The sequence below is a fragment of the Procambarus clarkii genome, chromosome 43 (genome assembly GCF_040958095.1).
Source record: "Procambarus clarkii isolate CNS0578487 chromosome 43, FALCON_Pclarkii_2.0, whole genome shotgun sequence".
NCBI classification, from domain to species: domain Eukaryota; kingdom Metazoa; phylum Arthropoda; class Malacostraca; order Decapoda; family Cambaridae; genus Procambarus; species Procambarus clarkii.
Window position 1 is genome coordinate 38,035,908 of NC_091192.1, and position 26,685 is coordinate 38,062,592.

General features: G+C 49.5%; 2 protein-coding genes across 2 annotated transcripts; both read left to right on the plus strand.

Moving 5' to 3' along the window:
* Positions 1–1,319: 1,319 nt before the first annotated feature.
* Positions 1,320–19,053, plus strand: LOC123755971 (uncharacterized). Its single transcript, XM_045738983.2, has 5 exons — positions 1,320–1,468; positions 15,114–15,161; positions 16,274–16,515; positions 17,491–17,637; positions 18,138–19,053. The coding sequence occupies exons 1-5, from the start codon at positions 1,402–1,404 to the stop codon at positions 18,285–18,287; spliced, it is 654 nt and encodes a 217-aa protein (XP_045594939.1). The 5' UTR covers positions 1,320–1,401; the 3' UTR covers positions 18,288–19,053.
* Positions 19,054–20,865: 1,812 nt separating this feature from the next.
* On the plus strand, positions 20,866–26,047 carry LOC123755695 (periaxin-like). The gene is made up of 2 exons (XM_045738424.1): positions 20,866–20,873; positions 24,826–26,047. The coding sequence occupies exons 1-2, from the start codon at positions 20,866–20,868 to the stop codon at positions 26,045–26,047; spliced, it is 1,230 nt and encodes a 409-aa protein (XP_045594380.1).
* Positions 26,048–26,685: the final 638 nt, after the last annotated feature.

Below are 26,685 nucleotides of genomic sequence, written 5' to 3' on the forward strand. Positions count from 1 at the left end.
ATCTCATTGTGCCTAAACTACCAACATTTGCCTCCCTCCGGGCCTCGAAGATGACACCCCTAGAGCACTAACACCATCACATGTTTACATCAGTAATCATAGAGATCACTTGTATAAAGTAAAGTAAAACAAATAAAGACAAAGTCAGTCCAAGAAGACAAAACTTTTAAAATAAAGACATGTGTGAGGCGGTCTTAGGAACCTGTTAAGTTTGTGTTCAACCTGAGATAAAGAAGTCAGATCCAGCGAGGTTTATGTGAGTGAGTTCACCAGACTGAGGTCACCACACCTCAACATATATTACAACATATATATTATAAATGTTGAGAACATATATTATATATGAACAATTACCTAATCCATAATTGAGGAATGTTTTCACGAACTAGTCTCTATCCTTTCATGTAGCAGTGAGTGTCTTATTTTTTTTTTTTTTTTAGATATATACAAGAGTTGTTACATTCATGTACAGCCACTAGTACGCGTAGCGTTTCGGGCAAGTCCTTAATCCTATGGTCCCTGGAATACGATCCCCGCCGCGAAGAATCGTTGTTACAACCAAGTACACATTTTACTGTTGCGTTAAACAGAGGCTACAGTTAAGGAATTGCGCCCAGTAAATCCTCCCCGGCCACGATACGAACCCATGACATAGCGCTCGCGGAACGCCAGGCGAATGTCTTACCACTACACCACGGAGACTGTTAACTATATGTAGTTAACACACACATATAGTAAATATACTTCCCTTGCTTTTAGTCATCTCTTTATAACAATGAACAACACCTCCGCCGCCTTCTGAAAATGTTGCCAACCAATATACGAGTGACGGAAGGTCCCGGATGACTCGGGGGATACAAGGGTGTTCTGTGAGGTCAACCTCCAGGTGCAGGGGAGTCCCCTGGCCGGCTCACATCAACACAGACAATGTACAGTATTAAGTACAGGGTAACCAGAGGTATGAGGCGCTAGAAATACATTACTGTTACAACTCAGGAAAGAAATACCGGGTTATTAATCTCTGGGAGAGGTAAGCCAGGTCAGCCAGGTCTAGGGGAAGACCTGGCTTACCCCTGGGTAAGCCAGGTCCAGCCAGAACACTCCTCTATCCTGGCTGAAAGCAAGACAGGATGTGAGAGGGATGGGTAGAGGAAGGATAGGGGGGGGGAGGAGGGAGTGTGGGATGGCGTGAAGAATGTTGGATAGCGAGGAGGAGGAGGAAAGAGAGAGGGAGGGGGGATGGAGGGAGAGAACCCCAGCTATCCCCTATCCGTCCCCGTGCAGGCTGGAGGATGGGGTCATCGTCCAGGGTAACGTTAGTGTGGTTGGGGAGCAAGGAGGACGGGGGCTAGTTGGCAACCCTAGCCCCACTCCCTCTATATATACGTCTCTGGCACCGGCATGTGCAAACTTGCCCCCCAAGCCTCGCTCCTCACGCCTCTCCTGCACCGCTCTACGCTACACCCAGGTACAGTCCCGCCCCCTCACCTGTACCTCAGTCACGCCCCAGCCCTACCTCATGCAGACGACCACCATACACTGGTAGTCTCATGCACCAGCTGGGAACGACCATACACACACAGGTAGTCTCATACACCAGCTGGGAACGACCACACACACACAGGTAGTCTCATACACCAGCTGGGAACGACCACACACACACAGGTAGTCTCATACACCAGCTGGGAACGACCACACACACACAGGTAGTCTCATACACCAGCTGGGAACGACCACACACACACAGGTAGTCTCATACACCAGCTGGGAACGACCACACACACACAGGTAGTCTCATACACCAGCTGGGAACGACCACACACACACAGGTAGTCTCATACACCAGCTGGGAACGACCACACACACACAGGTAGTCTCATACACCAGCTGGGAACGACCACACACACAGGTAGTCTCATACACCAGCTGGGAACGACCACACACACACAGGTAGTCTCATACACCAGCTGGGAACGACCATACACACACAGGTAGTCTCATACACCAGCTGGGAACGACCACACACACACAGGTAGTCTCATACACCAGCTGGGAACGACCATACACACACAGGTAGTCTCATACACCAGCTGGGAACGACCACACACACACAGGTAGTCTCATACACCAGCTGGGAACGACCACACACACACTGGTAGTCTCATACACCAGCTGGGAACGACCACACACACACAGGTAGCCTCATACACCAGCTGGGAACGACCACACACACACAGGTAGTCTCATACACCAGCTGGGAACGACCATACACACACTGGTAGTCTCATACACCAGCTGGGAACGACCACAGACACACAGGTAGTCTCATACACCAGCAGGGAACGACCACACACACACAGGTAGTCTCATACACCAGCTGGGAACGACCACACACACACAGGTAGTCTCATACACCAGCTGGGAACGACCACACACACACAGGTAGTCTCATACACCAGCTGGGAACGACCACACACACACAGGTAGTCTCATACACCAGCTGGGAACGACCACACACACACAGGTAGTCTCATACACCAGCTGGGAACGACCACACACACACAGGTAGTCTCATACACCAGCTGGGAACGACCACACACACACAGGTAGTCTCATACACCAGCTGGGAACGACCACACACACACAGGTAGTCTCATACACCAGCTGGGAACGACCACACACACACAGGTAGTCTCATACACCAGCTGGGAACGACCACACACACACAGGTAGTCTCATACACCAGCTGGGAACGACCATACACACACAGGTAGTCTCATACACCAGCTGGGAACGACCACACACACACAGGTAGTCTCATACACCAGCTGGGAACGACCACACACACACTGGTAGTCTCATACACCAGCTGGGAACGACCACACACACACAGGTAGTCTCATACACCAGCTGGGAACGACCACACACACACAGGTAGTCTCATACACCAGCTGGGAACGACCACACACACACAGGTAGTCTCATACACCAGCTGGGAACGACCATACACACACAGGTAGTCTCATACACCAGCTGGGAACGACCACACACACACAGGTAGTCTCATACACCAGCTGGGAACGACCACACACACACTGGTAGTCTCATACACCAGCTGGGAACGACCACACACACACAGGTAGTCTCATACACCAGCTGGGAACGACCATACACACACAGGTAGTCTCAAACACCAGCTGGGAACGACCACACACACACAGGTAGTCTCATACACCAGCTGGGAACGACCACACACACACAGGTAGTCTCATACACCAGCTGGGAACGACCATACACACACAGGTAGTATCATACACCAGCTGGGAACGACCATACACACACTGGTAGTCTCATACACCAGCTGGGAAGGACCATACACACACAGGTAGTCTCATACACCAGCTGGGAACGACCATACACACACAGGTAGTCTCATGCACCAGCTGGGAACGACCACACACACACAGGTAGACCATCACACTAAACATACGACGTCTATACAGGAGACCGCTATACAAGCATACAGGAAAAACACACTGAACACATCTATCATATCCTCAGCTTATAGGTATAGATCTTGATTCACCCTTCGAATAGATCAAGTTCAGTATATGAAATGCAACTGCATAAGGAATTTTAAGGTTATAATGAATTGTGTTATTTAGGTTACAGTTTTGTTTCTGGTGAGGTGTGAGTGGGTGGCATTAAATGTTTAAATTTTGCCCCAAGGGGCAAGTTTATTGGGCAGCATCACTCATCCTGTGAGTGATGGCCATAGCAGCATGTACAACACTCCCCAATAGGAAGAAAACCCGCTGGGTTGTTCATCCTGTCACTTGTACCCAGACACAGCTGGGACTTGCTTAACTGTCTCAAGTGAACAGCTCCTCAAACAAGAAGATTAACATCTGTCAACCCTTAAAAGCTTACGTTATTTTGCGGGTGCAAAATGGGGGAATCTTTTAAGAACAGAATCAATGTTTGATAAATAGTGTTTTCCTAACTTAAACAATGTGGAGTTTATTACTCTACACATATTTCTAATGTCTCTCAGGTGTTCACATTCTCTCAGGTAGTGGTCAAGGCGGTGTCCATCACTCTCACCACAGATTCTGCAACTTCTCTGCTCAACTGTTGTTTCCATTCCGAATCTCCATGGATATTTGTATCCAAGACAGATTCTCGCTATTACTGAGTCTGGTGTTGTAGTCCTGACACTACCACCTGAGGCTGTCAGGCTCCGTGTGACAGTTTAGAGTCAGGAAGATGTGTTGAGTGTGTTGGTGTTGTGTTAAGTGTGTTGGTGTTGTGTTAAGTGTGTTGGTGTTGTGTTGAGTGTGTTGTGTTGTGTTGAGTGTGTTGGTGTTGTGTTAAGTGTGTTGTGTTGAGTGTGAGGAACCGACATAGTGGAACTCATCACAGCGTCTCCAGGCGCTGGAGTGAGTCATGGATGGGTCTCCAGGGGCTGGGGTGAGTCATGGATGGGTCTCCAGGGGCTGGGGTGAGTCATGGATGGGTCTCCAGGGGCTGGGATGAGTCATGGATGGGTCTCCAGGGGCTGGAGTGAGTCATGGATGGGTCTCCAGGGGCTGGGATGAGTCATGGATGGGTCTCCAGGGGCTGGGGTGAGTCATGGATGGGTCTCCAGGGGCTGGGGTGAGTCATGGATGGGTCTCCAGGGGCTGGGATGAGTCATGGATGGGTCTCCAGGGGCTGGGATGAGTCATGGATGGGTCTCCAGGGGCTGGGATGAGTCATGGATGGGTCTCCAGGGGCTGGCGTGAGTCATGGATGGGTCTCCAGGGGCTGGGATGAGTCATGGATGGGTCTCCAGGGGCTGGGATGAGTCATGGATGGGTCTCCAGGGGCTGGGATGAGTCATGGATGGGTCTCCAGGGGCTGGGATGAGTCATGGATGGGTCTCCAGGGGCTGGGATGAGTCATGGATGGGTCTCCAGGGGCTGGGATGAGTCATGGATGGGTCTCCAGGGGCTGGGATGAGTCATGGATGGGTCTCCAGGGGCTGGGATGAGTCATGGATGGGTCTCCAGGGGCTGGGATGAGTCTCCAGGGGCTGGGATGAGTCATGGATGGGTCTCCAGGGGCTGGGATGAGTCATGGGTGGGTCTCCAGGGGCTGGGATGAGTCATGGATGGGTCTCCAGGGGCTGGGATGAGTCATGGATGGGTCTCCAGGGGCTGGGATGAGCCACGGATGGGTCTCCAGGGGCTGGGGTGAGTCATGGATGGGTCTCCAGGGGCTGGGGTGAGTCATGGATGGGTCTCCAGGGGCTGGGATGAGTCATGGATGGGTCTCCAGGGGCTGGGATGAGTCATGGATGGGTCTCCAGGGGCTGGGATGAGTCATGGATGGGTCTCCAGGGGCTGGGATGAGTCATGGATGGGTCTCCAGGGGATGGGGTGAGTCAGGGATGGGTCTACAGTGAGGGTAGTACTCATGGGTGCTGTACACGTATATATGACCCATCATCTTTCACAATATAACTACAGTTTGGGACTTATTTTGTTATATATTCCTAATGACAATTTTAATTTGTCATGTGTAGGCCTATAAATGCTAGATGTGTGTTGGTGCGTAATTACCTGACTGTAGTTACAGGATGAGAACTACGCTCGTGGTGTCCCGTCTTCCCAGCACTCTTTTATCATATACCGCTTTGAAACTACTGTGCGTACGTGTATGCGCGCGCGTGTGTACGTGTTATGAGTGTATGCGCGCGTGTAGGTGAAGAGGCGCACAAGGAAACAAAGCAGGTTAGGTTAGGTTAAGCAGCGTAGTAGTGAAGATGCGTGGAGGTTGCAGAGTACTCCTAACCGGCCCGGGACGCCCACACCACTGTGTGGGTGTGTGGCCGGGATGGGCTGGGTGTGGGGCCGGGACGGGCTGGGTGTGGGGCCGGGACGGGCTGGGTGTGGGGTTGGGACGGGCTGGGTGTGGGGCCGGGACGGGCTGGGTGTGGGGACAGTGGTGGGATAATGGACAGGTGGCTTGATCATATGGATGAGAGGTGTGGTTACGGACCCTAACCGCTCATTCACCACTGACATGTGGACGGCCTCTCAGACTACTGTTTTCTTGTTCTATAAAGTATCATACAGCAATATATATTTGTTGTAGAGAGCTTTGATTCTTTATTGATCTGTTTATTTATTCTATAGGAATTAGTGTTATTAACTATCTCTACGAAAGAGAGTTCTGACTCAGTCATTGATTATTCTATTATATCTGTGTCTAGCTTCAGACACAAGCACGTCACAGTTATGCCTTGGGGAGCTGAGGGCAGTCAAGGATGACAAGGATGTTCAAGTTCGTTTATTGAGACAATAAAATACAGCGCAAAGGAATAGAGTAGCTTAGGCTATTTCTACTCTTCTCTAGCAAGGAGTCACTTACAATTAGCTTGTCGACTTTGGATTCATATATGCGCTTGACTGCAAGGATTATGGAAACCAATTCAGTTTGAAGAGTGGAGGCCCAGTTACTGAGACGCGCTCCACACTCACGGGAGATGGAACCATCTCTCCCTGTCACAACAACTGCACTTCCAGCTGCACCATGGGACTGATGCAAGGATCCATCAGTGTAAATAATCTGGGAAAGGCAGCGCTCTCTGACTAAAGTATCAATTTGGCTTAAGGCATTGTACTTTGCTTCTTGTCGAAGCAAGGCTTGTTCTTTAATCAGCTTCCTGGGTGGGAAAGAGGGGACAGTAATTTGGAAAGGAGTGATCTCCCATGGGACAGGAAAATGTCGTTGGTGTCTCTCTTGGTAGGGGTGATGAAAGTTATACATTCTGAGCACAGCGGCAGTTTCGGTAATCCATTTGGAGGGATGCTGATCTTCAAGGAAGAAGGTTTGGAGGGCTTCAGTGTAGGGGTTAGGGTGGGTTATTCTAAGCATCTTGATACCAAATAAAGCATTAATTTCAATGATACGATCACTTACACATGAAATATTCAGTTCCTTACTCATGTTTAAATTTAGTTGTACGGGGGCATCCGAGTATTATCCTCATGGCTTCGTTATGAATTTTTCCAGTCTTCCAACCATTCTCTCAGGCACCAGAGCAAGCATGGGTGCAACATAATCAATCAGAGATCTAATATATGAGAGATACATCATTCTGGCAATTCCCACATTTGTTCCATAGCTTGCAGTATAACCAGCGCTAGCTTTGAGAGCACTAAGCCTCTCCCTATATTGACGACCCAGTCTGGCTACAACATTGCGGTACAGTGGAACCTCAAGAACCTCAAGACCAAGGTATTTGTATCTGGTTACATAGTCGAGCAGAGAGCCATCCTGCAGCTGTATCTTGCAACAGCGCCACCCCGGCTGGGTGGGTGTCGGTTCACGATCTTTGTTTCCTCTACTGAGAGGATAAGGTCTTTTGGGCCAGTTCCTAACACTGGCCCAATAGGCAGTCTGCTGCTGACTTTATTGTTATGCTCTAGGGAAGGTATCAGAAAGTGTTGGGTATCCCAGGGGAAGCATTGTGCCCGCCCTGGTCTGATAGTTACCTGGAGTCGGGAGGTGCTGGTGGTCCAGGTGGTCCAGGTGGACTCCCTCCGTGGCCAGCTTGTCTTAGCATCACCCGCCGCTCCCTACATAACTATGACTCCAGGTCATTGTTAATGTTCCTCCTTGTAGTCGAAGGTCCTGGAGGATGAGGGTGACAACAGTTATAAATTGCTTAACGTCTCGTGGTACGATATTTGTGATACATATATAGGGAGGAGCGGTTGGTAGCGAACACTCGCTGTGACATGTGGAGGCATTGTTAGTCACTGTCAGAGTAGAGCGTGCAGGAGAGTGATGGTGTATGGTGGGTGTTGACCTGCAGAGGCACCAGTGTGATGGTCAGCGAGGGCCCCTTGCGTGTCCTGCTCGTAGTCTCCCTCCTGCACCTTCTTCTCACACCTCCACCACATTAACACGCCACCAATTACTATCATTTATTACTTATTATAGCATTATTATTATTATTTCTATACTTTGATTCCAAAGTTTAATAATATTACGATTCTTGGTTAATATTAACGTAAAAAGTGAAAATATTATTGGGAGTTTGTGAGAGAAGGAATGGTAGGTGTGGGAAGCCTCGGGGCCCGCCTCCAGCACCCACGGGGAGGGCGGGGGGCTCCACCTGCAGGTGGCGTGCACTCAGCCACCTGTGAGCAGGTGGCGTGCACTCAGTCACCTGTGAGCAGGTGGCGTGCACTCAGTCACCTCTATGGAATGTTTAATGTCCCTCCCCAGCGACAGGCGACATTGCTGCGGTGTGTCGCGTCACGTCGCGGCGGCGGCAGCGGCGCAGTTTACAGCCCGCGGTGACCCCCAGGCCGCAGGAAACAGGTTCTGGGTAAAGATGTGGCCCGGGGGACACTCCGGGCCATTGTTGCGAGGATAAGGTCAGGGCCGGCAGCCAGGCTGAGAGCAGCAGGCTGCAGGCGAGGCGGGTGGGAAGGTCGCCAGCCACCAGCCTCGAGGATAACTCGACCAGAGTACACAACACCGGCAGGGCTTGACCCGCCCGCGGGGCTCCGGCTCCCGCCCACAACAGCCCTTAAGTGTACTAAAACCCCCAATGTAACATTATTATGAGCGAGGTGGTGAGGTGATGCCCAGGTGGTGACACCTGGGAAGGCCAAGACAGTCTATAAAGACCGTGTTTGTACAGCAGGTTAAGATTTAGTATCTTGAAGCTGTACACCACAAACCAGACAACGCATATTATTATTATTTTTATTATTATTATTATTATTATTATTATTCAGTAATAATAATTATATTAAATCACTTTTGACGCAAGTGTAATATATATTAATTAGATATATTTGCACCTGTGATGCAAATGTCATTCATATTGATCAGATATTAGCTAACTAAGACGCAAATTTGATTAACTTTAGTCAGATTAATTCTTATGACGCAAATTAAAGAAATCGAAGCAAAATATTGATTTATATAGAAGTTTTAAATAATCAGGATATAAGTTTCAATCTTAGTGAAGCAAAATAGTCAATATACAACGCACATTTATTTAATTTCCAATGAAGTCAAATGAAATTAAACGGCTCAAATTCCAATTCCCAGGAAGCCAAATGCAATTAAACGGTTTTAATTCAAATTCAAAGCATTTCAAAACGTCGTATTGGAACACCGGTTATGTAAATGTCTTCCTGAATGACGCTGTTAACGACTTTAACGACGTTAAATTGGCCCCGAGAGGTCTTGAGGCTTCTTCAGGGACTAGGGCCTGAGGCACCCAAGATGGCGTCTTACAGGTGTGGTGACTGGAGGTCAGGGCGGCACCTTGTTAGACCAGGGTAATCTGTGGGGGGGGGGGTGACGGTGGGAAGGGGGGGCACCTGTGGGAAGGGTGGGCACCTGTGGGAAGGGTGGGCACCTGTGGGAAGGGTGGGCACCTGTGGGAAGGGGGGGCAGTGGGTGGAGATTAAGTATACGGGTGATGGGGGGATTAAGCTGACAGTGCTTATCTAACAGTGCCTTAAGTGAGGTGTTTACACCCCGTGTATACTGGCCTTATTGTGCTGCTTGTGAGGGTTGAGCTCTGGCTCTTTGGTCCCGCCTCTCAGCCGTCAATCAACTGGTGTACAGATTCCTGAGCCTACTGGGCTCTATCATATCTACATTTGAAACTGTGTATGGAGTCAGCCTCCACTGCCTAATGCATTCCACCTGTTAACTACTCTGACACTGAAACAGTTCTTTCTAACGTCCCTGTGGCTCATGTGGGTACTCAGTTTCCACCTGTGTCCCCTTGTTCGCGTACCACCCGTGTTAAACAGTTTATCCTTATCTACCCTGTCAAGTCCTCTGAGATTTGTGTAGGTAATGATCATGTCTCGCGTTACTCTTCTCTGTAATTACCTAAGTGTAGTTACAGGATGAGAGCTACGCTCGTGGTGTCCCGTCTTCCCAGCACTCTTTGTCATATAACGCTTTGAAGCTACTGACGGTCTTGGCCTCCACCACCTTCTCCCCTAACTTGTTAGGTGTGTGTGTGTGTGTGTGTGTGTGTGTGTGTGTGTGTGTGTGTGTGTGTGTGTGTGTGTGTGTGTGTGTACGTGTGAGTGCGCTAATACACAACAAGTGGTTCTTAATCAAGTCCACATACACCCCCCCCCCCTCCTTCACCCCCCGTGCCAGACCAAGCGACCCCCACCCCCTTCCCCCCCCCCCGTCCCTTGTGTGGGCGTTCAGCCTTGTTCAACAGGTTGTGATGAACACCATGAACCCCGGTGGAGGAGGACTGAGCCAGGAGGCAAGGGGGGGGGGGAGGGGGGGATGGGTCGTTGGTCGGGGGGAAAGAAGAAGGGGGGGAGTGATGGCCTGGGGGAGGGGGGAGAGTGTCGAGGTGTGGAATTAACGGGACCCGGGGGAGGGGGGGAGGGGGGAGGGGGAACTTGCAGCTCTTCAAGGGTAAGGTCAAGAGCAGGGACGCAGGAAGGTTGTCAGGGGGTGGGGGAGGTGAGGGACACTGGAGGAAGAGTAAGGGGGGGGGGGAATCTTGCTCTATTACCTGCTGACCGCTACATTACCCCCCCCCCCCCTCACCGCACCTCCCTGTCTAAGACCCCCTCTCTATTCCCCTTCCCCTATCCCCCTCTACACACCCCCTCCCCCAGCCCCCTCCCTTATTATTACTCCACACCACGAACACCACGAAAGTTAAGATAAAGCTAAAATAAAGTGAGGTGATAATGATGAGAGTGTGAGGAAGCCCCAAGATAAATGAGGGGTGAGCCCCAGAAGAGGTAGGGGGGGTTGGCGGAGCAGTGGAGGGGGCGGCAAACAGGAGCAGTCAAGCAACTGGTAGTGATGGAGGGGGAGGGGGGGAGGAGGGTGGGAGATTTCCGTGACGGGAGGAAGGGGGGGGGCAACACCCCCTTCTCCCACATGTCCATCGTCCACATTTTTTGTCTTTACCGCTGGCTCTTATATTGTACTGTCTTGCCCCCTCTCCCTCTCACGGGAGACCGACACTCCGCTGTGTATGTAAGTATGTATGTATATATATATATATATATTTATATATATATATATATATATATATATATATATATATATATATAAAGTATAAGGTATATGCAGGAAGGAAGAGTAAGGAGTAAGATAGTGACGGAGGAGAGTGACGGCCCCAGACCTGTACCACAACAAACATAACTGGCGGCGGCGGCGGCACGAGCCAAATGAATTATAATTCCCACCTCGTCCTTGGACCATTTTCCAGCATTGTTAATGTGCCTCGTCCGAGGCGTCGAGGACATGTTTACTAACAAGGTAGACGCTTCCTGGGACCGGTCGACGGTGGCATCATTAATCACAGGACCCGGGACAGGTCCTGTGATGCAGTTGTTCATCTCTTAGCGTGTTTGAGAGGACACCATTGTGGTTTGAGAGGACATTATAGTGAAACATTGTGGTGTTGTGTCACCATGAAGGGCAGGATCAGGTGTGTATCATCCTTCACCTCTCAGATACTCCGCCACTCATGCAAGATCAACACGACTAACACGAGGTTCAGGCAGCGTCAACACAGTAAAAATATTAGTCACGGTAAACATGGCATTTATACTCCGTCCACTTGGAAATGTTGGCCGTCATGCCTGAGTCAGGGTGGGTACCTGTGTCCACCTTCACCTTCCGCTGGTACAACCTGTCGTGTGTCTATACCTGCCTCAGGTGTATGTGTATACCTGCCTCAGGTGTGTGTATACCTGCCTCAGGTGTGTGTATACCTACCTCAGGTGTGTGTATAACTATCTCAGGTGTGTGTATAACTATCTCAGGTGTGTGTATACCTACCTCAGGTGTGTGTATAACTACCTCAGATGTGTGGGCGGGTCCCAGCATATCTACTACACCAAGTTATGACAAGAGGACCATTGGTCGGACTTGAGGAAGGGAAGGTAACTATCAGGGGAGAGCGCCAAGCCATTACCCCTACATAGCACTGGGAAGGTGTCACGGCCCGCGGGACCTCGCTCGACCCTCCAGGAGTATACAGCACCCAAAGCCCACCCCGGGTATACTGCAGGAGTATAACAACACCCAGAGCCCTCCCCGGGTATACTGCAGGAGTATAACAACACCCAGAGCCCACCCCGGGTATACTGCAGGAGTATAACAACACCCAGAGCCCACCCCGGGTATACTGCAGGAGTATAACAACACCCAGAGCCCACCCCGGGTATACTGCAGGAGTATAACAACACCCAGAGCCCACCCCGGGTATATTGCTGGAGTATAACAACACCCAGAGCCCACCCCGGGTATACTGCTGGAGTATAACAACACCCAGAGCCCACCCCGGGTATACTGCAGGAGTATAACAACACCCAGAGCCCTCCCCGGGTATACTGCAGGAGTATAACAACACCCAGAGCCCACCCCGGGTATATTGCTGGAGTATAACAACACCCAGAGCCCACCCCGGGTATACTGCAGGAGTATAACAACACCCAGAGCCCTCCCCGGGTATACTGCAGGAGTATAACAACACCCAGAGCCCACCCCGGGTATACTGCAGGAGTATAACAACACCCAGAGCCCTCCCCGGGTATACTGCAGGAGTATAACAACACCCAGAGCCCACCCCGGGTATACTGCTGGAGTATAGCAATATCCTCCACACAAATTAGAGGTATTGTCAGGCAACATCACCGTGACGAGGTAACTGAGGAAAGGAGGATAGAAGCACAAACCAGTGAATCTGTACGATGGTACAACATGGTTGCAGCTGGCAATCCCAATCATTATGGCCGAATAGGAGGAGGACGAGGGAGAGAATCTGTAATAGCGAGAATCCGTCTTGGATACAAATATCCATGGAGATTCGGAATGGAAACAACAGTTGAGCAGCGGAGTTGCAGAATCTGTGGTGAGAGTGACGGACACCGCCTTGACCACTACCTGAGAGAATGTGAACATCTAAGAGTCATCAGAAATATGTGTAGAATAATAAACCCCTCATTGTTTGAGTTAGGAAAATACTATTTATCAAACATTGATTCTGTTCTTAAAAGATTCCCCCATTTTGCACCCGCAAGATAACCTAAGTTTTTAAGGGTTGACAGATGTTAATCTTCTTGTTTGAGGAGCTGTTCACTTGAGACAGTTAAGCAAGTCCCAGCTGTGTCTGGGTACAAGTGACAGGATGAACAACCCAGCGGGTTTTCTTCCTATTGAGGAGTGTTGTACATGCTGCTATGGCGGTGTGTCCACTCACAGGATGAGTGGCGCTGCCCAATACTGTCACTATGGCGGTGTGTCCACTCACAGGATGAGTGGCGCTGCCCAATACTGTCACTATGGCGGTGTGTCCACTCACAGGATGAGTGGCGCTGCCCAATACTGTCACTATGGCGGTGTGTCCACTCACAGGATGAGTGGCGCTGCCCAATAAACTCGCCCCTCGGGGTAAAATTAATAAAAACATAACTGTGGATGTATACCACCGTTTACTTCATGTATCAAAGCATCTCGTCCAGCGAGCGATACATTCTGGGAAACGTGTTTAATGGTAACCCGACAAGTTCAAAAAAATAATAAGTGACGTGACTATAAACAAACATCTGCAAAGTTTTCCAAGTGTTGGTAAAGGAGGCGAGGGTTGCCCCGTGTGTCTCCCTCATCACTTCGCTCACACGAGGGATGACATCAGCAGACAAACAAAACGTTTACACCACAAACAAACGTTTACGTGGTGGTGGGGCGGTGTAGAGGCGAGGTAAACACCAGGACCAACAGCCGCCCTGGCTCACAAGGTGGCCGACTGCTTCACAGGCTGCTGCTCCTGTCCTGATTCACCTGTCTATTAACACACACCCCCTTCCACGTCCCCCTCCCCTCCATGCCTCTATCCCTTCCACGTCCCTCTTCCCCCTCCCATGCCTCTATCCCTCCTAGGGGGGGGGGGCCTGACGGCTGAGTGGACAACGCTCGGGATTCGTAGTCCTAACGTTCCGGGCTGGACCCCCGGCGGAGACGGATACAAATGGGCCGAGTTTCTTTCACACTAATACCCCTATTCACCTAACAGTAAATAGGTACCTGGGAGTTAGACAGCTGCTACGGGCTGCTTCCTGGGGAAGGGGTGTAACAAAAAAGGAGACGTGGTCGAGAACTGGACCGCGGGGAAGCTAAGCCCCGAAATCATCTCAAGATAACCTCAAGATAAGATAACGCCCTACCCGTCTCTCCACGCCAATGTAATAACCGCTAACTTGATCACTACTGTAATAACTCCAGCTTGGTCAATATAATGTGGTGACCTTGGGTTGACTTGACCTGCTGAGGCTTTACCTCAAACTATGGAGCAATACTCCTTAATCTAATTAAGCAGTATTAACCTTGGATTTAAGGAGTATCAGAGCTAAGTTAGGCTACTGAAACTTGAAGTAACTTGTGAAGCACTAGACCAGTAAATCCAAGGGAGCGTGGGAAATAGATGGGTTATACCGGCATGAACAATGTGTACCACACGACGGGCAGGGGTTGTCCACTTACGGGCACACGTCCATTACTGCGGAAATGGGTGTTAATAGAGGTACAAATGGCGCACAACAGTGGTCATTATGCAGGAGGGGGGAGGGGGCGTGGAGGCAGCAGGTGGGAGGCAGCAGAGAGTGAGACGAGGCAGCAGAGGCGAGGCAGCAATAAGTAACAACAGGTATAATAGCGGAAGGTGTATTAAAGCGCTGGTGCGGACGCCCCGCCGGCCGTTGACTCAAAGCTGCCGTCTGCTGCTGTAACACTCAAGTGTCTGGCTCCCACCTCCGGCCTCTCTCTCTCCCGGACACATAATGTATCCGGAACAGTCTCCCTGTGTCTCTGTACTCACCTAGTTGTGCTTGCGGAGGTTGAGCTTCGGCTTTTTGGTCCCGCCTCTCAACCGTCACTCTATTGGTGTACAGATTCTCGAGCTCTATGTGTGCGCGCGCGCACGAGCATGTACGCGCGGGTTGGCGTGGCTGAGGTTACTATATTTCTACATAAAATTTGTGTATAGGATCCAGAACTATACTATATATGTGTATAGTAACTTATTTCTTGTTGTGTTGCAGATCAACTCGAGATGGTTCACTACTCCTTCATGGTGCTGCTGCTGGCTGGTGAGTCATCTCTCATGTACCCCTGTGTCTCACTGTGTCATACTGTGTCTCACTGTGTCATACTGTGTCACACTGTGTCTCACTGTGTCACACTGTGTCTCACTGTGTCTCACTGTGTCTCACTGTGTCTCACTATGTCTCACTGTGTCTAACTGTGTCTCCCACCACACCTGCTATCTGATGAACATGCTGGCTGTGCTATCCTACTTCTCGTTCCCCACGCTTGATTTAGAGTCGAGCTTAAGTCATTCTCATTGAATAGCATATACCCGTGGATCAATAGGTCTTCTGTGACCCGTCTCTCCCATGTACGCTTCTCCCACGCTTAAACTCCCTTCATACTCAGTCTAACACACTCACACTTTCTCTTATTATTACTCTCACACTGACGCTATCACTCACACTCTCACTATCACTCACATTCTTGGTAGCACTCACTATCACTCACACTCTTGGTAGTACTCACACTCTTGGTAGCACTCTCACTATCACTCACACTCTTGGTAGCACTCACTATCACTCACACTCTTGGTAGCACTCTCACACCTAATCTCTGTGTTTTATCTTATATAATGTAACTTATCTCTCTGCTAATTCCCGTATGATCATCTTTCACATCATATTCTTCAATGAGGAAATATTGTATGGTGTTGTAGTGGTAGAGTTATAAGGCTTGTCTTCAATGTTCTCCTGTTGGTCCTCTGGGAGAAGCTTGTCTTCATCTTGTGTACTCTTACTGACCTGAGTCCCCTCACTCAGCTGAGTGAAGGGACTCCAGCACCCATGCACTCTTAACAACACAGCAATAAAGACAGGTGGAGGAGGCCTACTGCCCCACCCACCGCAGCTCCTCTTTGGCCAGGTCTTGTTCTTAATCTAAACTTAACAAATTTTGTAACCATTGTATCGTAATGTATTTTGTTTGATATATGACCAACACCCCGCTGCATAATCCCTCACAGCAGTGCTCAGTGCCAGACTCATTCAGTCACTGACTAACAGCAGTGGCTTCACTCACTGTAAACTAAGTGTATGGTGGTGTTGGTGGGGTTTACCTGTGGTGTACCTGTGTAATTGTGAGGTGGTAAACTTAATAACACCTGTGTCTACAGCGTCCCTGGTGAGCGGCGCCCCGCAGGTGGGTCCAGGCCGCCCCAACCTGTTCGCTGACCCACGCCCCACGGGTCAAGAGCTTCTGGTGGACGCTCAGGTGGGCAGAGTACTGCTGCACGCCCCCAGAGATGCCCGCCTCATCGCCAGCAAACCTGTACTCGCCCCCATCATCGACAGACTCGTCGACAACGCTACCCTCATTCGGCCCAATATCGTCGACACCTTCACTTGCGAAGGAAGAGTAAGTTGTTTTATCACTCGATGCTTGTGTTGGTGTTTGCTTCTCAGTGTTCTCAACTAGCTGTTCTCACCAGAGAGAAAGAGGGAGGGAGAGGGAGGGAGAGAGAGATAACAACTCTTGCTTGCAATTTCACTAAGTACGTCACTTGACAGCCCTTATGAACCCTAGTTTTTGTTTAAAAAGAGAGAGAGAGAGGTGAGAACAACAGATGACTGTTACTAAAGCAATAACAGACATATACAGAGGTAACTGAGGTGTCTGCCACAACAATAACAGACATATACAGAGGTAACTAAGGTGTCTGCCACAACAATAACAGACATATACAGAGGTAACTGAGGTGTCTGCCACAACAATAACAGACATATACAGAGGTAACTGAGGTGTCTGCCACAACAATAACAGACATATACAGATGTAACTGAGGTGTCTGCCACAACAATAACAGACATATACAGAGGTAACTGAGGTGTCTGCCACAACAATAACAGACATATACAGAGGTAACTGAGGTGTCTGCCACAACAATAACAGACATATACAGAGGTAACTGAGCTGTCTGCCACAACAATAACAGACATATACAGAGGTAACTGAGGTGTCTGCCACAACAATAACAGACATATACAGAGGTAACTGAGGTGTCTGCCACAACAATAACAGACATATACAGATGTAACTGAGGTGTCTGCCACAACAATAACAGACATATACAGAGGTAACTGAGGTGTCTGCCACAACAATAACAGACATATACAGAGGTAACTGAGGTGTCTGCCACAACAATAACAGACATATACAGAGGTAACTGAGCTGTCTGCCACAACAATAACAGACATATACAGAGGTAACTGAGGTGTCTGTTACAACAATAACAGACATATACAGAGGTAACTAAGGTGTCTGCCACAACAATAACAGACATATACAGAGGTAACTAAGGTGTCTGCCAGACTAAGAGTACCTTCCCCTCAGGCGTACGGATACTACGCTGACCAGGACAATGAGTGCCAGATCTTCCACGTGTGTCTGCCACTACAACAGCTCTACCCTGAGAACTTCACCACACCAATAACCTTCCAGTTCAGCTTCATCTGTCCAGAGTACACTCTCTTCAGTCAGGTGAGTTGATGTACCCCCAGGTGAGCTCAGGCACTCCACCCTCCATGGACATTCAGGTGAGTTGATGTACCCCCAGGTGAGCTCAGGCACTCCACCCTCCATGGACATTCAGGTGAGTTGATGTACCCCCAGGTGAGCTCAGGCACTCCACCCTCCATGGACATTCAGGTGAGTTGATGTACCCCCAGGTGAGCTCAGGCACTCCACCCTCCATGGACATTCAGGTGAGTTGATGTACCCCCAGGTGAGCTCAGGCACTCCACCCTCCATGGACATTCAGGTGAGTTGGTGTCCACTAATGAGATACCATACACGTGAGATCATATACATTAATAAGAGTTGATTTACATCAGAGTGAGATGATGTACACTGTAGTATTTTGCATGACATTTTCGCCTGTAATGTGAGGGCGGGTCTTGTACCCGGGTATGCTAGTAATGAGAGCAGCATACTCCAGCATACCAGTAAACATCCCCTGACGGACGTATCTACCCTCACAGGACGCCATGGTGTGTGCCTGGTCGACGGAGGCCGTGCCCTGTGAACACGCCCACGACCTCTACTGGATGAACAACAACTTCTTCAGGAAGGTGGCCTCCGAGGACGGCTTCGGTGAGCGCTACGCCGAGGTCAACGAAGCCTTAAAGTAGTGACCGGACTCCTGATCTTCCCTGATGACCTTCCCCTCCTGACCTATGGTGACCTTTCTTGGTCACTTCCTCGTGACCCAGAGTGATAATGGCTAGTAATTTTCCCAGGTGACTTTTCGCTTTTGACCTCTCAGTTGAGGAGTGACGTCACAGGGGAGGGACTCGCTAGAGTGACACTAAACGATAAGTCTCGCAGCTAGCGATGACGTCAGAGACACGTCATCGACACAAGGATGACATCACCGATAACGTCACCGACAAGGGTGAATGATGACGTCAGAGAGAACGTCACAGAAAACGGAATGTAATAACGTCTTCAAACGCTTAACTAATGGGCATTGTTATAATTGTTGTCCCTTCTCGTGCATGTTATAAGACATGAGGCGACGAGGGTACCTACTTACACGGATACTTAAGCTCTCTGCACACTCTGAACTCATGTCGTGAACATTGACAAATAATCACTTGCTCTGTATAGAGAACATCTGCGGGGAAGGTTGGTATAGAGCCCCTTCCCCCAATGGCATTACTGTAAGCTTAGTATAACACTATACACCCCCCTCACACACACAGAGAGCAACCTCTGTGTACTACACAGTCTGGTCGAGGACCGGGCCGCGGGGACGGTGAGCCCCGACATGATGGGAGGGTTATAAACACTTGTCACCTTGCACTCATACGGCTGGGTTGTGTCCTGTGCTTGTTACAACCCTCCCAGCTACTCTACTAATGTTTTAGTAAACAAATAAATGTGTTGTTGTGTCTACTTCACTTGTTTTATTTGTCTGCCTGTTACAAACGTCCACCTGTGTTCTTGTTTACCTGTACACCTGTGTTCTTGTTTACCTGAACACCCGTGTTCTCCTCCACCTGTACACACGTGTACACGAGTACAGTGCTAACCAGCATATATACATTTTCTTCTGTCCTCCATGGACAGGTTGAGAGAGCAGTTAATCATATAGTTCAGGGATTTATTGAACAATCAACCATAGAAGGTGATTGTAGTGCTTTTAAAATGCTAAGCTAACCTACAGACGTAAATACATAGATACACAGAGTTACGTCTGCCCTACATAAAGTGTTCGATGTGTCATTTACATAGTGTTATTAACGTGCATTTACAAGGGTGAAATGTAATACTGATCAGCTTCCACATATACTTCATACACATACATATATACACACACACACACACACACACACACACACACACACATATATATATATATATATATATATATATATATATATATATATATATATATATATATATATATATATATATATATATACAAGCATACATACATACACATACATTTATGGCTCTCCTACTCTGAGAGGATAAGATAGCTGATAGAGAAACTAGTGTGCAATTAAGCACTTAATCACTGAAGGTGATGAAGATGCTTTTACAAGCTCAGGTTATATAGTTACATCACACACACACATTGTATAGCTGATACATTACATGGTCAGTCTTGGGTACAAGTCCAATATATCATCAAGCGTTCCAGTATTCGTATCGTAGTTACAGAGTTCAGCATACCTCAGCCCAAGAGGGCGAAAATCAGTCAATATGGGACATTCTACAATATAATGTTCAAGAGAGTGCGTGTTTGTCCTCTAGCCCTATTGGGGAGCCAGGCAGCCAAGCGGACAGCATGCTGGACTTGTGATCCTGTGGTCCTGGGTTCGATCCCAGGCGCTGGCGATAAACAATGGGCAGAGTTTCTTTCACCCTATGCCCCTGTTACCTAGCAGTAAAATAGGTACTTGGGTGTTAGTCAGCTGTCACGGGCTGCTTCCTGGGGTTGAAGATCTGGTCGAGGACCGGGCCGCGGGGATACTAAAAAGCCCCGAAATCATCTCAAGATAACCTCAAGATAGCCCTGAGCCCCGAGGACCATCCACCACAGCGGTACACATCACTCCCTCCCACAACCTTCCTACCCGTTACTCCACTACATCTCCATACCATCAACCTTTCCTCAGCAACTTCCCAGCCTCTGACTTCCCCCACCAAACCTCACCCCAAAATTCCCCGCCCCGCTCCCCACCTCCCCACACCCCATCCTTACCATACGATACGCCATAAATGATAACGCATCTGTGCTATAAATTATAAAGGGTAAGGTGCAGGAATCAAACGTGAGAAACAGGATGTAGTGATAAGAGAAACAATATTGTCAGGAGCGGTAGGACTCCGGCGCCACAAGACCAACACATGGTAGGAGAGGAGAGGGACAGGCGGCAGGTGACCAGTGAGGACTCCACAGTGAAGGATCAGTGGATCACAAGCTGTCACGTGTAGAGTGACTATATAGTGAGAACAACAGCAGTAAGTGTTGCAGTAATATGGAAGCCTCCACAATACGACACACACGCAGCAGGAGAACGAGACCAGCAACAGGGCCGCTGTTACTCTCATTAATGGCTCTTAATCATAGGGGGGAGTCCAATCATGTCAAATAAATGTGAAGAACAGGGGAAGCCTCTGGGTGTTATAGACCGAGGGAGGAGAACTACATAACAGGAGGCAACACGACATGTTCAGCACCACACTGGGCCCTCAAGGATGACGGGGTAATGATGAACCTGCCACACTTGACCTCATAGTTGCTCGGCCTCAACGATCAAGGTGTATGGGAGCATGTTAACATCTTGGGTTAAGTAGCCATGCTCACATTAGGTGAGAGCTGAGGAGGGAGAAGGCTGCCACCACCACCACCAGACAACCACGAACTTTATCTCAGTCATACCTTGGTAAATTATGGGCTCTGTAGAATAGTGGTCTACGTCCTCCACTCACAATCGACGAACACAAATATAATCACCGGGTTTCCTTTTACCGTATGTCTGTCTTCACCTAGCAGTAAAATAGGTAGCTTGGAGTTAGCTAACTGTTGTGGGATGCATCCTGCATAGGGTAAGCAACTGGTGTAGGAACACCTTCACGTGCCTATGCACAAGTGTTGTGGCCCCGACAAATGGAATTAGTAAATAAAATCTATTGTTTATTCACTCACAAATGTTCGGGAGCAGGCGCCTCCTGTTGCTAGCAGTAGATAGCAACAGCAGTTGCTACCTGCTGTTGCTATCCTGTTGCTAACAGCAGCAGGGTAACAAGAACCTTTCACACTAGAGATGCTATACCAATGATGATACTCTTCAAGACTTTCTTGTGCTCTCTAGAGTGGAGTACTGCTGCACAATGACAGCCCCTTTCAAAGCTGGAGAAATTGCTGACCTAGAGAGCGTGCAGAGATCCTTTACTGCTAGAATCCACTCAGTAAAACATCTAAATTACTGGGACCGACTAAAGAGCCTAAATCTGTACTCCCTTGAGCGCAGGCGGGAGAGGTACATAATAATTTACACGTGGAAAATAATTGAGGGGCTGGTCCCAAACCTGCACAAAGAAATAACATATGAGACCAGAAGACATGGCAGGATGTGCAGAATACCCCCGTTGAAGAGCAGAGGTGCAACAGGTACTCTGAGAGAGAACTATCAACATCAGAGGCCCGAGACTGTTCAACACGCTTCCACTACACATAAGGGGCATAACTGGCCGACCCCTCACAGTGTTCAAGAGAGAACTATCAACATCAGAGGCCCGAGACTGTTCAACACGCTTCCACTACACATAAGGGGCATAACTGGCCGACCCCTCACAGTCTTCAAGAGAGAACTATCAACATCAGAGGCCCGAGACTGTTCAACACGCTTCCACTACACATAAGGGACATAACTGGCCGACCCCTCACAGTGTTCAAGAGAGAACTATCAACATCAGAGGCCCGAGACTGTTCAACACGCTTCCACTACACATAAGGGACATAACTGGCCGACCCCTCACAGTGTTCAAGAGAGAACTATCAACATCAGAGGCCCGAGACTGTTCAACACGCTTCCACTACACATAAGGGACATAACTGGCCGACCCCTCACAGTGTTCAAGAGAGAACTATCAACATCAGAGGCCCGAGACTGTTCAACACGCTTCCACTACACATAAGGGACATAACTGGCCGACCCCTCACAGTGTTCAAGAGAGAACTATCAACATCAGAGGCCCGAGACTGTTCAACACGCTTCCACTACACATAAGGGACATAACTGGCCGACCCCTCACAGTGTTCAAGAGAGAACTATCAACATCAGAGGCCCGAGACTGTTCAACACGCTTCCACTACACATAAGGGACATAACTGGCCGACCCCTCACAGTGTTCAAGAGAGAACTATCAACATCAGAGGCCCGAGACTGTTCAACACGCTTCCACTACACATAAGGGACATAACTGGCCGACCCCTCACAGTGTTCAAGAGAGAACTATCAACATCAGAGGCCCGAGACTGTTCAACACGCTTCCACTACACATAAGGGACATAACTGGCCGACCCCTCACAGTGTTCAAGAGAGAACTATCAACATCAGAGGCCCGAGACTGTTCAACACGCTTCCACTACACATAAGGGACATAACTGGCCGACCCCTCACAGTGTTCAAGAGAGAACTATCAACATCAGAGGCCCGAGACTGTTCAACACGCTTCCACTACACATAAGGGACATAACTGGCCGACCCCTCACAGTGTTCAAGAGAGAACTATCAACATCAGAGGCCCGAGACTGTTCAACACGCTTCCACTACACATAAGGGACATAACTGGCCGACCCCTCACAGTGTTCAAGAGAGAACTATCAACATCAGAGGCCCGAGACTGTTCAACACTCTTCCACTACACATAAGGGACATAACTGGCCGACCCCTCACAGTGTTCAAGAGAGAACTATCAACATCAGAGGCCCGAGACTGTTCAACACGCTTCCACTACACATAAGGGGCATAACTGGCCGACCCCTCACAGTGTTCAAGAGAGAACTATCAACATCAGAGGCCCGAGACTGTTCAACACGCTTCCACTACACATAAGGGACATAACTGGCCGACCCCTCACAGTGTTCAAGAGAGAACTATCAACATCAGAGGCCCGAGACTGTTCAACACGCTTCCACTACACATAAGGGACATAACTGGCCGACCCCTCACAGTGTTCAAGAGAGAACTATCAACATCAGAGGCCCGAGACTGTTCAACACGCTTCCACTACACATAAGGGACATAACTGGCCGACCCCTCACAGTGTTCAAGAGAGAACTATCAACATCAGAGGCCCGAGACTGTTCAACACGCTTCCACTACACATAAGGGACATAACTGGCCGACCCCTCACAGTGTTCAAGAGAGAACTATCAACATCAGAGGCCCGAGACTGTTCAACACCCTTCCACTACACATAAGGGACATAACTGGCCGACCCCTCACAGTGTTCAAGAGAGAACTATCAACATCAGAGGCCCGAGACTGTTCAACACGCTTCCACTACACATAAGGGACATAACTGACCGACCCCTCACAGTGTTCAAGAGAGAACTATCAACATCAGAGGCCCGAGACTGTTCAACACGCTTCCACTACACATAAGGGACATAACTGGCCGACCCCTCACAGTGTTCAAGAGAGAACTATCAACATCAGAGGCCCGAGACTGTTCAACACGCTTCCACTACACATAAGGGACATAACTGGCCGACCCCTCACAGTGTTCAAGAGAGAACTATCAACATCAGAGGCCCGAGACTGTTCAACACGCTTCCACTACACATAAGGGACATAACTGGCCTGTCACCAGCAGCAGGTACCACCTGTCACCAGCAGCAGGTACCACCTGTCACCAGCAGCAGGTACCACCTGTCACCAGCAGCAGGTACCACCTGTCACCAGCAGCAGGTACCACCTGTCACCAGCAGCAGGTACCACCTGTCACCAGCAGCAGGTACCACCTGTCACCAGCAGCAGGTACCACCTGTCACCAGCAGCAGGTACCTACTGTCACCAGCAGCAGGTACCACCTGTCACAAGCAGCAGGTACCACCTGTCACCAGCAGCAGGTACCTACTGTCACCAGCAGCAGGTACCTACTGTCACCAGCAGCAGGTACCACCTGTCACCAGCAGCAGGTACCACCTGTCACCAGCAGCAGGTACCTACTGTCACCAGCAGCAGGTACCTACTGTCACCAGCAGCAGGTACCACCTGTCACCAGCAGCAGGTACCTACTGTCACCAGCAGCAGGTACCTACTGTCACCAGCAGCAGGTACCACCTGTCACCAGCAGCAGGTACCACCTGTCACTAGCAGCAGGTACCTACTGTCACCAGCAGCAGGTACCTACTGTCACCAGCAGCAGGTACCTACTGTCACCAGCAGCAGGTACCTACTGTCACCAGCAGCAGGTACCACCTGTCACTAGCAGCAGGTACCTACTGTCACCAGCAGCAGGTACCTACTGTCAACAGCAGCAGGTACCTACTGTCACCAGCAGCAGGTACCTACTGTCACCAGCAGCAGGTACCTACTGTCACCAGCAGCAGGTACCACCTGTCTCAGCTTCTACATACATAAATGTTTACTCTTTATCATCCTATTGTTTAACATCTCATCAGCTACATTAGTAACATTCTGTCAGATTGTTACCCAAGCCGCGATTGTCTTCTGTTGTTGATGTGAGGTCACCCAAGCCGCGATTGTCTTCTGTTGTTGATGTGAGGTCACCCAAGCCGCGATTGTCTTCTGTTGTTGATGTGAGGTCACCCAAGCCGCGATTGTCTTCTGTTGTTGATGTCAGGTCACCCAAGCCGCGATTGTCTTCTGTTGTTGATGTGAGGTCACCCAAGCCGCGATTGTCTTCTGTTGTTGATGTCAGGTCACCCAAGCCGCGATTGTCTTCTGTTGTTGATGTGAGGTCACCCAAGCCGCGATTGTCTTCTGTTGTTGATGTCAGGTCACCCAAGCCGCGATTGTCTTCTGTTGTTGATGTCAGGTTACCCAAGCCGCGATTGTCTTCTGTTGTTGATGTGAGGTTACCCAAGCCGCGATTGTCTTCTGTTGTTGATGTCAGGTCACCCAAGCCGCGATTGTCTTCTGTTGTTGATGTCAGGTCACCCAAGCCGCGATTGTCTTCTGTTGTTGATGTCAGGTCACCCAAGCCGCGATTGTCTTCTGTTGTTGATGTCAGGTCACCCAAGCCGCGATTGTCTTCTGTTGTTGATGTCAGGTCACCCAAGCCGCGATTGTCTTCTGTTGTTGATGTCAGGTCACCCAAGCCGCGATTGTCTTCTGTTGTTGATGTCAGGTTACCCAAGCCGCGATTGTCTTCTGTTGTTGATGTCAGGTCACCCAAGCCGCGATTGTCTTCTGTTGTTGATGTCAGGTCACCCAAGCCGCGATTGTCTTCTGTTGTTGATGTCAGGTCACCCAAGCCGCGATTGTCTTCTGTTGTTGATGTCAGGTCACCCAAGCCGCGATTGTCTTCTGTTGTTGATGTCAGGTCACCCAAGCCGCGATTGTCTTCTGTTGTTGATGTCAGGTCACCCAAGCCGCGATTGTCTTCTGTTGTTGATGTCAGGTTACCCAAGCCGCGATTGTCTTCTGTTGTTGATGTCAGGTCACCCAAGCCGCGATTGTCTTCTGTTGTTGATGTCAGGTCACCCAAGCCGCGATTGTCTTCTGTTGTTGATGTCAGGTTACCCAAGCCGCGATTGTCTTCTGTTGTTGATGTGAGGTCACCCAAGCCGCGATTGTCTTCTGTTGTTGATGTCAGGTCACCCAAGCCGCGATTGTCTTCTGTTGTTGATGTCAGGTCACCCAAGCCGCGATTGGCTGTGGAAGCTGTCATTGGCAGGATGTGATAACGTCTATATGAAATACTGTAACAAAATCATTGACAGAAGCCATTTCGAGCTTTGGGGATCAGGTGACGTTATTGAGAGAAGCTCTCATACCTTAGTGAAGTAGTGACGTCATGGGCATCAGCCAATAAGGGCGTGGATGGTGGGTGCGGCGATGACGTCACAACGCTCCCAGCAGCTGTCCAAGCTTCAACATAACTCTAGATCACTCAGGCTCCTGTTGGCCGCTCTGCTCCGCCTTAACTTCTCATCAAACCGCTGTTTAGTACAGCCAGAACAAAAAACAAACAGAAAAAGGCCGAGCCCCAACATGGAGCCGAGCGCCGACAAGAACCAATGCATCAGTTGTAAACAAAACACAACTCTAGTATCTGATGGAGCCGTTCGCGCTCCACGTGTCTTCGTTCTGTATATCATTAACGAAGCAGCAGTTTATACGGTCTATAACAAAAACTGGGTGAGGCAACATAGCTGGGTGGTGGAAGGCGAGGCAGGAGGTGATGAGCAGCAGCAGCAGCGCCTACCTGCCTCGCCACCCCTGCGGGCTGCTCGCTTACTCTCCGATACACTCGTGCGCCTCCAGGTAAACATTGATCTATACATATCAAAATAAATACCAAAATTACCCGCTTACCATA